Here is a 17,452-nt window from a genome sequence, read left to right on the forward strand (position 1 = left end):
TATATAAGCAATTTGTTTTATTTTTTACTATAATCCATTAAGCCCTCAGGTTTATTTTGGAATACAGAAATACCAAAAAAACAAAAAAAAAATATTTTAACAATGAAATCAAAAAGATTTTTATTAGTACTATCGCCTCATTTTTCGAATACAATTAAATTGTGCTAAATGGTAATATTTGGAAAGTAGAAGGGTCAATAATACTAAATTTCCTGATCTAAAAAATATAAATAGGTGTTAAACAAAAATTTATTATCCTTTGTTTAATGCAATAAGCTCCCAATTTTGTTTAGAGTAGAAAACAGAGCACTAAAGCCTCGCTGACAGTTAATGAAGCACTCCGTGTTTTATGACATGTTTATACCTAGGCCTTGACTGTCCTAACCTTACACTACACTACCTCCTGATTTCCAATATTGCTTTCACTAGAGTAAAATGGCAAGATTGGGGGATGAAATACATATTTGAGTTGAAAACATTAATTTTATGCAAATAGGGCATATGTAAGGAGGAATCATTAAAAAATGTACCTAAATACAGGATATATATTGTAAACTGAAGCTTGAAAGTGTTGAAAAAACAAATTAATTTATTTAGCATCTCTTTCAAGTCCTTCAAAAACAGCCCATATATATTGTTAATAATATTGAGATAGTGTAGAATATTTATTAATATTATCGAATATTGATGAATATTGTTATTGAAAAGTTATTAACTTTATTAAATAAATTACTAGGGTATCGTCGCTAATAAATATTGTGAACATTAATGTTTAAATTGATAATTTTACCTAAATATACAAATAGAGTAAATAAAGTATTAAGGTTTTTATTGTAATCCGACGGCTCAGCTGATTTTTATTGTTAATGGCTTGAATTAAACAACTAGATAGTTTGAATGCTTTGAAACAAGTCGAGCTAAATATACTGAAAATTATTGGGTTTAATCGATCCCACTTTGCCTATATGACAATAGTTAGAACAAAAGACTTAACCGATTCATTGGTTTTAATGCTCAATGTTACAGTGTTATTCTAAGAATGTTTAGATGAATTTGAGTTCAAATATTTTCCATTATCCCTGTCACAAATTACTGAGACTTTCCAGATCACACTCAAAATTCGTACCGCACCTAAAACGCCGCTCTCGTAAGGACTAGCTATTAGGTCTCTGCTAGTACAACTAAGGGTTAATATATGTTTCTGAATAGCTGGATCTTAACTGGAGAGATATTTTCCAGTGGTGTAACAAAATTTCATATTATGCAAACTGTCATTTAGAAATAAGCTCAGCTTTACCAATAAAACTTTCTTATCAATATGATACTATTCATACAAGGATGATATCGCTTATATTTCGAGTGAATTAAAGAGAAAAAAAACATATCTAATGCGAGAGTTCTCGCAGGGGTAAAATAGTGGTTGTTATATTTCTCAAGCTGATCCTGGTTGAGGAGAGGTATTTGTTGACACCTTAAGAGGGGAAAGTTGGAGTCTCCCGCTGTAGTTGTCATAGCTGAAGAAAATGCCGACATTCCCCGGGTAGTGTAATGCCAAGTTCCTCTCCACCTGATAATTTACCCCTACTTCTTCTGTCTAACATGCGATGTGTCTGTATTTCACAATATTGCGTATCTACCAATAATTACGTATCTTCTCAGCAGCGATTTCATTAGATTCCAATAAAAATTTTATATCGAAAATTGAACATAATTAAGAAACTGGTTGTATGTTATTCCATGATCTCCTGATTTCAGTCATAGGTAATGATTAGTAATATTGGGTTTAAATATTTTATGAAACTCGTCTCAAAGTATAATAATTTTGGAAAGGTTACTAATAATATGGGAAATTTTAGCAAGAACAGTTCCCTACTATCAGAGAATGACCCTAATGTAAATTTTATTTACAACTTTACCTGGTTGTTTCTGCCATAGAGGGGCGGGGGCTATCCTATATGTAACCAACCTAACCTAACCAGAGTTGGAGGGTCGAATTTTCATTCCGTAGAGCCACCATCAAATAAATGTCTACCTGTCCTGTCCGGAATCGAATCTCTCGATTCATTATTGGTGGTGAGATTTGAATAAATTTAATGTTAATAAGTAATCATGACACAACAATAAATCACAAAATTTTGGTGGAAACGAGCTAGTAGATGTTGCAGCATAACAACCAGGACCGAGTTAGACCGAAAAGGACTGACCCCAAATTTATCTGAAGCTCTCAAAGATGAGAAAGATAAAGTCACACTTTTTTTACTGGTGTTTACACGTTTAAAAGCGCATCATCTCCTTTCTAAATTATAGTTCTTCTTCGATTTAAATTTATTTTATTTTATTTTTTTATATTGGAATCGTGTTTATGTGTGCGTAATTGAATGCGCTTGTGTATGTATGTGCATTATAACAATCCGATAACCGAAAGTTTATAAACAAGACCAAACAAGAATTCCCTTTCCACACTATGGCCTTAAGAAGACTAGAAGTGGGACCAAGAATATCAGTTTCTCTGAATGTTAACGAAGAAAAAATATGATAAAATCGCTATTTTTTTTTATTATTATTTTTTTTTTTTTATCAAATATGTTTATATGATAGTGATAGTGTGGATTAATTGAAAGTTTTAAAAATTAATGAAGTTTTAAAAATATGGGGTTTGTTTGACTCATAATTAATGACCTGGACTGAATAGCCTGCAAAACAATTTTAAAGTTTGATGTGAGGTGAGAATTTATATTTGAAGATTTTCCTCGAGGATGGCCGAATTGGCCGAAACGTTGGACTATTGACATAATAAAAAGTGTTGGGACTAAACAAGGATACAATTTTGATTTATTTAATAAATTGCTATTAATTTTTTGAAGAAAAAATAATCTATTAAACAAGATTAATACTCTAAATTTAAACTAATTAACTATATTAAATTGAAACAGTTCAGAATCCTGGGATTAAAAAAAAAATGAAATACCTAGGAAAATAAAATATGAATCATTAGAGTTTATGAATATTGGGTTCTAAGCCCTCTAGCCCTAACAAAAAAAAAAAACTGTCGATAAGAATGGATAAGTAATGTTGAATATAAATGCCTTCTAAATCACAAATCAAGCGAGTCCATCACAAAGGTTAATTATTAGCTAAGTTATGTTTAGGAAGTTGCTGATGCAATGGTAACCTTTCTCAGAGAGCCCTTATATAATATCAATGAAAGGTCAGGCGACTGGCCCTTACCACCTGAGGTTACCAACCTTTAAGCAACCCAATTTTTGCATTTCCGGCTATCAATAATTCTTTCACGTGCATTTAGCTATATGGTAGCAAGGAGCTGGGAAACATTCACCTTGTTATTGGAAGAAGATAGTTGACCGTATGAAGTAGATTGGAAGAAGATAGTCCTGGTGGCGGTCAATAAATATTTCAAAATAGTAACAAAAACTAATTATTGTTAACCCAACATTTCGCCCCACTTTGCAGGACTTCCTCAGGGCTGATCAGAATGGTGTTCTGTACCTGTTGGTTAAATATTATAGTTTAATAATCACTCACTCACTCACTGTTGGGCGCTACAGTCCTTGTAGGACCTGGGCCTCTGCCACCATTCTTTCCCATGCCTCGCGGTCTCCTCCGAGAGTTTAATAATACCTGTTCATTATTACACCATTGCTTCGTCGTTTTGAGTTAAAAAGCAATTGATGTATATGTATATTTAAAAATAGCTAGTTATTGACAAAAAAAAATAAAAAAAACGTAATTTTTTTTCGATTACTTGGTTACAATATGATCAATGAAAACATTTCTTTAATATGATCCAAACCTGCAATTATTCTTCTACTAATCAATAGAAAACTTGAACTTTAATATCAGCTAGGTCTTATACTCATTGCAATAGTCTGACAGGGCTTAAATGACGAATTTTCACCATATTTTTATATGATTCTGTTTATTTGAAAAAAAATAACAAACAGCTCTTATTGTTAGCAATATAAAATAAAAAATATTCTGAATTTTATGAATAAATAAAGGAGAAGAAATTAAAAACATAGGCTTTCGATTCGGACGGGAAAAGCCAATACTAACCGATCATTCCCGATAACGATACGGTTTTGTTATCTTCGTTAAACTGTTATATTCTTTATAGGAACAAAATTTATTCTTGCTACTACAGCCTCCAGATACCTTTAAAATACCTATCTTTAAAATAATTAGTTTATAGTACCACCATAATAACAATTTTTGTAAATTATTTTTACCTTTCTCAGTCATTTAATTTCTTTTTTAAAATATAAATAAATAAAATAGTGTCGACTTTAACACGAGCACACAAACCTACACAATACTTTGGGTCATAAGTTAAATTATGCGATGCGTGTAACGCAATGATTTTTTTATACAAATTAGAAAATTAGATATAATTATGTAATATACCTTAAATTATGTTGTTGTTTTTTCATAAATTATAATGGCCGAAGTTGGATTTGAGTGTTGAATTATAATTTGACTTGTTATGGAAATTACTAACCACAACTTGGTTTCTTTCCACGGCCCTGCATGGAGTTTAACCATTAATATTACTAGTTGTAAAAAATATTAAAAATAAATATTATTTATAGATAATATTTGAAAGAAGAAAAAAAGGCAAATCCAGATCCTCGGTTTAAGCAAGGTCGGTTTCTGCAATACTGCTTCCTTGGGCACTAAATAATTCACTGTGAAGTAACAAGGTTAGATCTAGATTGCTAATGTTCTCGGTTAAATGCACAGGGGCATTCGTTTACAGATTTAACTTCGTTGTATGTACTGTAATATATACTATACTAAGCACACCATGTGCTACACATTATTATATAATCACGCGAAATGATTTTCTCATTAAATATAAAAAACTTCAATATTTTAATTACCTTTTCTGTTAAAAAAATGAAATTGAAACAATGAAAATATTTATAATACTGACGTGGGTGTCATTAAGCTGGTTTCTTAGGTTCCCAATTCCATGTAAATAAGGCTCGCTGGAGTTATCAGACTTACATTTTTACCGATTTCGCTTTAACGCAACGTAATATAAAGTTAGCATGGAGACTTATCTTTTTCTTTTCTTTTATTCAGAACGGTCAAAGATGGGTACAAGGCTTTGAGAAATTGGTAAAAATATAAGTCTGATAACTAAAGCGGGCCCTATTTGCCTCAATATGGGAACTTAAGAATGATGACACCCAAGTCAATATTATTTATAATTATCTGCCAAGATCTACGGAATGATGAGAAATTCAGTCATAATTGATAGGAAATTAAAAATCTTCCCCATGAGATGTTAAAAAAATAATTCTCTTTTCTCTCTACTTTTTATCAGTTTTTTTTTTCATTGGACATACTAACTCATTGTAATATTTAATTGGACAGCAGTATAAACCGTATGTAAGCGGTGATAAAAATTATTATAAACAGTATAGTTAAGTATTACCGTGTAGTAACATGGATAACCGTCTCATTGCAAAGTAAATTATAATTTAATACAAAAATTACTTTGTAATAACTTGGTATTAAGTCTGCACTCTAAAAAGACCTTGAGCAGTAAGTACTGCGGCAAAGAGGAAAGATATAATATCCAACTGATGCAAGACTTGGAATATAAAAGAGGTATTAAACTTCATTAGTCCCCATTCGAATTCCCACTCACAATCAAAAATTGAGAATACTTTTTCAAGAGATGGCAATTTTCCTACGAGAAGCGAATAACTCCTGGCTAAGCCGACATTTTATAGCAGCCGTGTTACCGCAACAACTGGGTCACGAAGCACAATTCAATTCTTCTCATCTCCGAAGAATAGTCTTACGTAAATTATTTACATACAAAGTCTTATTATAAAGTAATATCATCCGACAGTGATGAAGTTAAAGTAGTGCAGCTGGAAACCTCCATATTATGACATAAACATCTTCTTTTTTTATACATAAAACTTTTTTAAATGTGTAATTAATTTTTTTTTAATTCGTAGTCAGGACAAGTTATAAAATGGAATTGGATTTTTTAACTGAACATCATTCCAAAGAATGAAAAATTGCATTGCAAAATTATGTCTTACACAAATTTTAAATTATAATAAATTAATTAATATAAATTAATAAAATTATAAATTATTTTTTTAATTCTTTGCAACAGCAGGAAATCCATCATTCAGAAGAACACCAGCAGAAGAGCCATAATCTTGGCAATAATTATTAGAACGATAATGTTAAGCAGCAATTATTTTAAATATTTCAAGGGGAGAGAAAAAGAGCGTGTTTATTAAATTACATTGGGTTGCTTACAAAATACAACATACCCATCATTCAATTGGATAAATATCATTATGAAACATTAAAAAATAAAAAATCTGTACTTTAATGATGCCCATTTTATTTATCTTTTGGTTTGTATGCACATAGGAATTGCGTTATCACTTATATATTTTATTTATTTATTTAAAAAAATTATTTTATTATTATGGTATGAACGTGATCATTGAAGCCTATTACTCATTGCCCAAGCTGCAGCAGACTGTAATACTTATCAGTAAGTAAATATATCTCTCTTTTAGTCTTTGGAATAAATCTGTGCCACTAGAACCCATGAAGGGTTAGGGGTGCAGTACTTTATAGGGAAGTACCGTTACTAAACCAACAGTTGTGTAAGGATGTGATTTGGTAAGAACCACACTCGACCGCCCGATATTTATCCAATTAAGGGTACCAGCTTCATGAGGCTAGACCCCGGAGGACTTCTAACCCACAGGCCTGACTCACAACTACAGTAGAATATATAAACAAATTACCTGCATGCTAAATTCGAAACCGGGTCCTTAGTATCGAACTTTACTACTAAGTTCGTAGTAAAGGGCCTTGCACCTGAGAATTATAAAACTTATTAATTAATTTAGAGTGTAGGAAGATAGTCCGGGTGGCAGTCAATACATCAAAATCAATCAAAATAGTAAAAGGAAACTATTTATTGTTAACCAACAAATAGTTTTCTACGTTAACAATAAACAGTTTTATTTTAATATTTCCGTATATTCATTGAGCTGAGAAATATTCCGTATATTCCGTATATTCACGCCACCTAGACTATCTTCCAACAATCTACTTCATAGGTCAACTATCTTCTTCCAATATCAATTAATTGAATTGTAGAATTTAATAATAGAAACATATTTTTAAACTTATTATATATCCAATCATGCATTACAACAAACAAATAATCTATGTGTTGCCCATTGGAAGCTGTGAATGTGACGTTTCTTTTAATAAATTCCGAGACAATCGTTGAACCTATACCAACATTGAGAGTTAGGTTTACAATAACTCATTGTTTAATGTCCTTGTCAAACAGATACCGCAACCTAGGACTAAATCTGGACAAATGTCTAACTTGAAGTCCTCATACAGAACTGAAAAGGTAGAAAATTGCACGTCCATTCCGACTGTTACAACACTCAATAAACAAACGGTCTAAACTTTCAATAAATTATACAAGACTGATATACATGACTGTAATAAAGCCAAAGCCCTTGATTTTTTTCCGAATCGAATCCTTACCAAGCAAATTCCTAGGTATTATCCTCAATGTTCCATACTTTGTCATAAATAAAATCATCTACAAAGACCTAAATGTTGCATATGTTCCCGATCTAGCCCAAGCCAAATATCAATCCTTCCATAGTGAACTCCCTGACCAACCTTACCCACTAGTTCCTAATCCTTTATTCCTTACATTCCTCCGAGGTGCCTGATAAAAAAAATGGCAAAGAGACATTCTAATATATAAATTTTATTGATTTATTTAGTTTTAGTTTCTCAACAATTCTGTATCATATCATTATAATAGAACTAACATAACATTTACTAGAAGTAGTTTTATGTAAAACAGTTGTAAATTTTAGAAAATACATTTTTTCAAAATAATAAAAATTTCTCTTTTTGATTGATATAAGTAATAAAACATCATAAAATAAATGGATAGTGTTAATGTTGAGGGCGATGTAAGGTTATTTAGGGCAGTCACTGGAGAGTGAAGAAGGCCAAGAACAGAAGCCCGTGGCCCGTGGCCTTGGGGATAGAATAAGGCCACTAGGAACGGGTAGTTACCCTTCCAGGGTCTTTTGCGACTGGAACCATAGTTCTAAGTTACAACCTTTACACAAATAGGTTATAGACCTAAGAATATAGGTATCAATATTCCGATATGATTGCAGTGGTTAGAATCACGTACCATGTCGGCGTGTTAAAATGAAGATTGATCGGAACATAATACAGTCTGGAATAATAGTCTTTTTGATCGTTAAGGAATTTTTGCAGTCATTTAGGATTTCAATAGCTCCTGATTAACTGAAATAAACCATTAAGATTATCTAGTAATTGAAAAAGACAGTTCGTAGACTAGTACGAAAAAATATCCTTGACCTTTTCTGGAAGAACAATAAGGACTTTATTGTTGGATAGCACGTTGGGGTGAGGGTTTCTGAGCGCTTGGTTCAAAAGGTTGTAGGTTCGATTTTCACATGGCTCAGTCGATATTTATTTCGTGGCGGTTCCGAGAAATAAATCTCTTAACATTCTCACTCGGGCTGTCCCCTCTGATTGAGTGAAAATAAAAAAAAGTTACGGTGTTCCTTCGAAATTCGAACATGAAGGTGTCAAAGTAAATCTTCGCTAGTCAATTTTCGGTTCGTAGTAAATTGAATCTGGGTCAGTCTGTTATTTTAATCCGTAGTTGATATTCGTTACCTAAAATTAGCTGATTAAGTTTAAATTTAAAGTCATCTTTTTTCATATGGAATTGAGCTCTGGGGCTCCACCAAACCATCAAATTCCTCCCGAATCCAATCCTTACAATCCAAAATCCTACGTAAAATCCATGATGATCCTTATTACATTACAAATAAACTCACTCACAAAGAGCTTAACATCCCATTTGTTGCAGAATTGGCCCCAAACAGATATGCGTCTTTTCATTCCAAACTCCTTAACCATCCTAACCCATTAATTCTTAATCTTTCATCCTTAACAATCCCTGATAATCCACCGAGGCGTCTGAAAATAAGATGACCATGGGACTTTTAAATTTAAATTAATGTTTGAAGTACCACCGATGGGTGGTTCCTTCCCAAGATTTTCAAGTGTATATGAAACATACAACATATTTACTTATTGTATTATTTTATACAGTTGTAAATTACATTAAATAAATTAAAAAAAAAAACTTTTAAATGATTAATATTAGTTGAAATATATTTTGGGGATTTTATATTTTTTGGTATCTTGTAATCTAATACAAACTAGTAAGAATATTATTAATAGCTATAATATTTTATTAGACATATAGTATATTGTATTTTTTTTAATAGTTGAAGTGGGATTTGTCATTAATAGGATTAAGTGATTTTCAATCTGATTATGCTTGAATTAACATAACGTTAAGTGGTTTATTATTTACTGTTGTTTAGGAAATCAATAATTCATTTTTAATCTTCTAATAACTTCTTAATTTTTTTAAAGAGAAAAATCTCATGACAAACAACTTTAATGTTTATGTGAATCAACTCTTTGGTTGGTATAAAAACTTGCTCGGATAAAACTTTTTTTCCTGACACTCGTTCCTATAGTCGTGGTTGCGTGAAAATATCAACAAGGATATAAAACCACACAACATATTAATGATGGAAAGGGAACTAAACCTTCCGCTAAAAAAAGATATAAATTTTAATAACTTATCGTGATCAATTTTAATTCCCTAAAGCTTTAACACTTATCAAGCCCCACACAGTTCTACTATAAATAATTCTGGATGTTTCAAATAATTTAATGAAAAAAAAATATAAAGACAAGTGACTTCATTATTTACGTCAGTTCATTATTAAGGCACGAAAATAAAATTTCGGGAAGAAATCAATGATCCGTGGAACCACTGCGAGGACAAAAGACAAAACTGTAGCAATGCTTATATAATTTACTTCCACTTCGACAGTTTCCATGAATAATTGTCTTTGAGCTGGCGTGAGATAACGCGGCGGTCGGAGAAAGTGGACACTAAACAGTGTAATCGCTCTGTCAAATTCTTCATTCCCTTTCATCACTTCCTTGTTGTCTTCACCACCTCAACATTATTTACTGATATTTCTCAAATTTGTATTTTTCCAAATAGGCAACATAAAAAAAATCTTAATCGAACTGAAGCATTTTGGGTTAATACCAGCTACCAATTGAATTGATGGTTAAACCAATCCATATAAACACGTTAAAAACACCAGCAATTTTGGAAAATTCAGTCAAACATACTCAAGTTGGTATTTGATATTAAAATGAATATCAGTGGTCAGTGATGAGATTTATAATATTTGTATTGTAAATACTTTTTTTTTAATAATTTATTTATTGTTATTTACAAGTGTATACACATATACACATAAAGTAAATTTGTTGTAAGTGATATTATGACATGATACAAACATGTGGAATCTACCCATTGATAGAACTCCAAAAACATTTCTAAAGGAGAAGATCTCGAGGCCATCCTCTTTTCAGACGCCTAGGAGGATTATTAGATAGTGAAGGAGAAGCCAAGTTAGAAACGAGTTGGTTTGGGTGGTTGGGAAGTTTATTATGGAAGGATTGGTATCGGGTTCTGGCCAAATCGGCAACATAGGGGACATTGAGGTCCTGATGGATGATTTGATTTGTGACAAAGTAAGAAGCATTGAGGATTTTACGAAGGATTTTGGACTGTAAGGATTGGATTCAAGAGAAATTAGATGGTTTATTGGATCCCCATAGCTTAATTCCGTATGTCCTGATACTTTAGTTATTTAAATCTATTATTGTAATTATAATATTAGTTACTCAATAAGGCTAATATAAAAAATTGAATATAAATCAACCCGCCGAGACCAATAAATTGAATAAGCTCGCTGCAGGCTCGATGTTGCTAAAGCCTCAAAAATTGAGAAGGTCTCACGATTTTGGGATTCATCCTCACGCATGAGCTATGCAAATCTTATCTGTAAATTCAGTACACGTGCCGCCGAAGTGAGTAGAGGCTACTTAATTGGAGTTAAAGCCACTAAATAGTCTATTTTAAATTTAAACAATTACCATTTCGATATTACAAATTAAAACTCGGAATTTTTCGTGCCCAATTACCAGTTTACCCCATTATGACACTAAGTTTCTGTCTATTCGATACTGGCTGGTGGCTTTGGCACACATTGTTAAAAAAAGGTGTTGATAGAATAGACAAAGATACCGTAGAACTACTTGCGCAACAATCACTAAATGAAAACAGAACCAAAGCGGACGGATTAAAATAAACACCTTCTCAGTGTATAATATCAACATGTATGAATAAAATTAGTTCTAGTACATTTTTTAACAACATGATATAACTCAATTCAGCCTAGAATTAGATAGCTTAATGTGTGTAAATCTTTTATTTGTATCTGAGCGTAACTGCAGTTCTAGACGATTCCTATGGTAATAGTAGATAAGTATATGGACAACTATCTTTATCCATTCATCGCTGACACAGTGGCAAAGTAGCAAGTTGATTTAATAGTGGTATGACAACTGCATAGATAGAACGAGATACTGGACTATCACATATTACTCATCAAAATACTATTTTATATTTAAACATAAAGCTGAATCGATACATGAAGTGTAAACTATTATTGGCTAGTAGAGATATAATGATTATAAGATATTTTACTGTTTTTTTTTATTGCGGTAATTATTACCCATCTTACTTCAATTTATTTATTTACTAATTTTACACCAGTGTGCTAATGCTTTCAACGTTTCGGACAGTCCGTCTATCTTCAGGGGCCTTCAATATTTTTTTTCTGCTATTTTAGTTCAATTTATGTTAGAAACTTTGTTATAACTTTATTAAAAAAACTTTTTAACACTGTAAAGGTTAAGGTAAAGCCCACTGCATTGGTTTCATGTAGTAGAGTACATTCATGAAATTGAAGGGGCCTGAAAATGACTACGTCCGATACGTCGACAGTATTAGCTAACTGATGTAAAATTAATAAATAAAAAAAATGAACTAAGACACCTAGTAATTCCCTAAATAAAAAAATAAAAAACCGTAAAGTATAAAATTGTCTTCGAATAATAAACCACAAGAAAAATGATAAGATGTTATACGTTATATAAAATACAAGAAAATATTGATATTTTTTATTCTAATAGCCCCAACAATGAAATAAATTTCTTTTTATTTCTTAATCCACCTCCTTTAACCATATCATTAACTTTCCTCAATTAGTAAGTATTTTCCATTTTTACAGGTCTTCATAAAATTGTTAAATAAAAAGGAATCTCTGAATCCATCCTAAAAATTATTAATTATTATTGGCCAGTAAAGAAATAATCATCTTATTAAATATGATACGTTATTAGTTGAAAATATTGATGTCATTATATTGTTGTTTTTATTTTTATTTTTTTAACCCAGTTATGAAATAGATTTTTTTTTAATTTCTTAATCCATCTCCTTCAACTGTATATTTCCAATTTCCAATTTCCAATACTATGTCATTGCCATTTTTACAGGCCCGACATTACAGATAAAATTGTTATGTTAAAGAAAAAATAAAAAGGTGTTTTTGAATCATTACTACAAGTATAAATTATTATTGTCTTGTGAAGAGATAATCATTATAAAATATACGATGTTGTTGGCCTATGAAAATGTTGCTGCTAGTAAGTTCTCGTTTTTTAAAAATTTGTTTTATATATATTATAAAACTATATTATAAAATTCCCTAAATACTACGTCTTTACCATTTTTACAGGCTCAGATACGATTGTTAAGTTAAAAAGATGAACTATGGAGGATTGTAGCAAACTAAATGGTGTAAGTACTGCTTAGAACCAGGAAGGATCTGAAGAACTGAGAATGCCTCCTGGATCACATGTAAATTTTACTTACATTGGCAGTCGAGGATTTATAAATGTTTTTGCAATTAACCGAATAAAATAATCGTATTATAATAATAGTACCACGAATATGGTATTGCATTAATATTATTTCCTAGATTAGTTGGCATTTAAAGTTATTGATCCGTTTGCATAGTTTGCACTGTGATGTAACACAACCTGTGAAACTCTTCCTAAATTAATCAAAAATCTGATGCAAAAAGAATTTTTTAAAACAAATTGGTAGTTCCCAAAATTACTGTGTTCGAATTTGTCAGCTTTATAAATTAATTTAGATAAGTATGTTTAACTAACTTTCATACAGCATTATGAAATGATCTAATTATATGATTATCGATTTTGAAATCTGGATAATACGACAAGTGACAGAGTCAAAATAAGCTTAAGGTGTTTGAAATAATTAACTGAGCAATATATCAATCACAGGCGGAGAAGTGCATGAGGAATTGATTGAAGGAATAACGTTAGGTAATAGTAACGATATTAATATTGATTGTTTCTCTGATTGATGAATCATAGAAATTGACTGACATAAAAAGACAATGATTGACAGGTAACATTATATCTACATTCTGCTCTTAAGCTCTTACGTTTTTGGAGAGTTCCCAACCTCTAATTACGATTTGGATGCCGACTTGGTCCGTAGAGAAAAAGGATTCGGTGAAGTCTGATACGGAGGATCACTTCCTCTTCTGCAGCTAGAAAGTAGCAGTGATGACTTCCTCCATTGTCAGCTAATGGTGTCGACACCCATTCATCATTGATCGGAAATCAGGTCGGATTGTGACATGATGGAGGGATCATTGCTCTTTTGAAAAGCCATCTTGATCATATTGTCGGCTATTTGCGTTTAGTCTGTTAATTATTTATACTATTTAATTAAATTACGTTGAGTTGAATTTTCTTCACAACCTTCCGGCTGATCAAACAATGTTAATTTTTAATATAACCTTAATTTTATAACCCTCTAACTACATTTCTTTTTCAAACAGAAATTTTTGAATGAATCTTACAAATTTATACATTTAGTATTTCTTAGTTGGTTTAAGAACCATAAAGGTACTTTGATTAGTGAGTTTTCAGAGTACTTATTCAATTCTTAAAATCACCAAAACATTACATTAAATTTAATTTAAATCAAAGTTTTCAATTCTGACGACATTACTTGTTTTCAATTCCTATTTGCAGTCAGTTATTTTATTGTCAAATTGAAGTTATATCAATTATTTTAATGTAAGACATTTTTTTCTAATGTCTAATTTAAAGGGGAGGTATTTCAGTCAAGTATTTTTGATTGAAGCACTTGCAGATTAAGACATTGATGAACATGAGTGCCAAGGCTAGACATCCTGGACCAACCGCAACTCAAGGTTTATCTCAGCTATCTCCTTCTAATCTTAGCTATACAGAATTAGCCTCCTCAATGTTTAATAATAAATTGGCATATTTTAGCAAATTCTATTTATAATTTATTAATAATGAGCATTATTATAATAACCTATTAATTATTTATTCTTTTGCTCTAGCCGTTAGTTAAACTTGCGGGATCAGGAGCTCTTCTGCAGCACGCCCAACCTTTATAAAATGGGGTCTCTGAATTGGTGGACCTTACAATTGTGCGTGGGCTATGAAGAAATCATCTCTTTGTATAACCGTTGTTCAAGAAACAGTAGTTCCTTACAAACTTCTGAACCCCTGAATTATAGGGTAACATATTTTTTTTTATTATAGTAATCGATTAATTAAATTAAATCTGTAATGTTACATCCCATGAACGAGTTCAGTACTTTGTAAGGGAGTACTGTTACTAGACCAACGGTTGTGCAAGGAGGTGATTTGGTCAGAATCACGCTCGACCGCCAGATTTTTACCCAATTAAAGGTACCCAATTTAGGAGGCTGGGTGGCCCCTAGTAGGTCTCCAGAACCCACAAGAGTTGACTCACGGCTACAGTGTAATAGAAAAAAAATTTCTACCCAGCCGGATTCGAACTCGAATTTTCGGATCCTTGCGAGTTGCCACAAACTTACTCCGCGGCTACCAGCACCCACTAGTATTATATTAGTATTGTAATCAATACACACTTATAAAACAATAGAACAATGAACAAATAACATTAACACCTATTTACACAAAGCATTTATTTTACGTTAAGAAAACAGCCGTTTACGTTTATATGAATTATAAAGGATGTAAATTTAGTTTTTATTAAAAAAAAAAAAAATTGTTTTCAAGATCAGAAAACCTTTTTTTTTGGAAAATAAACAAATCCTATAAGAAACCCAATCCTTTGAATTTAACTGGTATTGTTATTGTGACAGCGGCATATACAGATGGCACAGTCTTAATAAAGACCTACAAATCCCTATATGCCTATAGTATCTCAAAACATTACACGACTAGTTTAAATACTTAAAAACTGCTACTAAATTATGACAAATCACATCACATCACCTTTACTCTTCGATGTACTCTCCCTTGAGGAAGACACTGTACACTATCTTAGAGTGACATTCGAATGAAGAATGACATGGGGTTCACATTGTAAAAAAAATAGATAAATTAATCACAGACTAAGACTTTTACCACTTCTTTCAAAACTATAAAAATTGAAATCTTACATATCTCTACTAAAACGAATTTGACCTATCACAAATAAAACAATAAAAAAAACTCCAAATATCTGCGGTAAAACATTCAGGGAAATTAAAAAGCTCCTCCTCTGTACGTTCACAATATAACTTTACATACGTACTAACTCTCATATATCCCCAACTGTTATCGAAAAAATACGAATTGACTACAAATGATTCCCATAATAAATCAAAACTATAATTTTACAGTATTGATTAACTAACCTGTATACGAAGGGTCCGATCTCGTCTAGCTTTGGTTTCTGGCCGTGGTTTAGAAAACCGTCGACATTGGTCATGTTGAATACGAAAACTTTAGTGAGCCTCACGACTCCAGGCTGCCTCCAGTAATAGTAGCTAAGTGTCCCGTTCCAGAGCCTCAGTTGCTGCAAAAAAAAGAAGATAGCAATTGTAAAAAAAAAAAAAATCCTAAAACAATAGTTTATATGCTTAAAACACAGGATTATGATTATGTAAAAGTGCACATTTATTTAAGGCGACACTGGAATACGGTGATAGGTTGTAAACATGGTGCAGGTTTAAATTTTCATGTCGTTAGTCAACATTATTTTGAGATTAATATGACAGTTATTTCTTTGGTAAAAACTTGATTTAATATTATAAATGAATTTATTTATTCATACCATATAATCTATTTATTAAGTAGCTTTTGTGTATTTCTTGGTCCAGTTTTTTTTCTATTAATTCGCGTCATGTCAAAATAATGATCATAAAGTAGCTGATCCCAATGTGGCCTTAGGCCCTATTACGGCCTAGTGCGGAAAAATAATACGAAGATGGAGTTAGTGAAAAAAAAGAGTTACCATCTGTTTCTGTACGTAGAAAAAACATTATGGTGATAAACGAGTTCTGCGATTCACTAATGAAGCATTAAAGTCAAAGGGAATATGTCATTGCTATTTTTGAGCTAAATTCTCATCTTTCTTGTGAATGATGTGTTTCCATTATCTGGGAGCCTATTGATGATTTCGAAAGCTAAACATCTCTACTTTCAGAATATTGCTAGGATTTTTTTCGAATTTCGTTCCGTTATTTTTTAAAGAAGAGGATGTAATTCTGTAAAAACAGGGACCTATAATATGGCTTATCGATTCCTAGGTAGGCCATATTAGGCACCATTTGTTTCCTGTTGTTTTCGAGCATATTTTTCATCATAACAATGCTATTTTGTTACTAATTAATTGTTTAGTAACTGTTTTGATGTTTTCTTCTGTGTAAAAGGTTAACGCATTCTGAGAAGGCTCAGATTATTTCATTGTTTAACCGCCCATACACAACAGCAGAACGAGATAGATATAGGCTAGGAACACTGAACCTTTCAACAAGGATATCAAATGCTAAATACTAATTTCAAAAAAATAATAATCTTGTGCTAATACTTTATCTACTATATATTGAATTATTGCAATAAAAAATTCACAGTTTTGAAAATCATACGCTCAATCGACCCCTTGATTGAATAACTTTAATTAATAAGTTTAAATGAATTTAATTAATTAAATTTGGAGATATTAGCAAATATAATATAAATGCAAAAATATTACTTTATTTATTGTATTTTTTAAAACAAACTCTTCTTTCAATAGAGATAATATGAGTATCAAATATCTAATATCTCCATGAGAAATAACTATAATTCCACCGTTAAAGTCTCTCATTCGGAGACTTTAACGCAATAATCATTCGATTTTTCATTACTTCTATGAATAAATATTAGGCAATTTTAATTTTCTTATTCAAATATAGTTGCATATTTGAATATAAAAGAAAAATAAGTTTCCAATATGCTAAAAAATTATCCCAATAACTATCTTGTCATTTAA

The 17,452-nt window shown here is 31.3% G+C and overlaps 1 protein-coding gene and 1 non-coding gene across 4 annotated transcripts in view; both read right to left on the bottom strand.

The window, feature by feature from the left end:
- The window catches only part of dsb (debris buster), a 409,190-nt gene that overhangs the window by 72,400 nt on the left and 319,338 nt on the right, over positions 1–17,452 (bottom strand). For all 3 annotated transcript variants that reach the window (XM_014425044.3, XM_014425043.3, XM_014425045.3), the window contains one exon: positions 15,834–15,994. In XM_014425044.3, coding sequence (XP_014280530.1) covers positions 15,834–15,994 — 161 coding nt within the window. The remainder of the gene's footprint in view (positions 1–15,833; positions 15,995–17,452) is intronic.
- LOC112210276 (U6 spliceosomal RNA) lies at positions 10,968–11,070 on the bottom strand. Its single transcript, XR_002945072.1, has one exon. It is a non-coding gene; the product is annotated as a U6 spliceosomal RNA (small nuclear RNA).

This window comes from Halyomorpha halys, unplaced genomic scaffold (genome assembly GCF_000696795.3).
Source record: "Halyomorpha halys isolate HHAL.00 unplaced genomic scaffold, Hhal_1.1 Scaffold493.1, whole genome shotgun sequence".
NCBI classification, from domain to species: domain Eukaryota; kingdom Metazoa; phylum Arthropoda; class Insecta; order Hemiptera; family Pentatomidae; genus Halyomorpha; species Halyomorpha halys.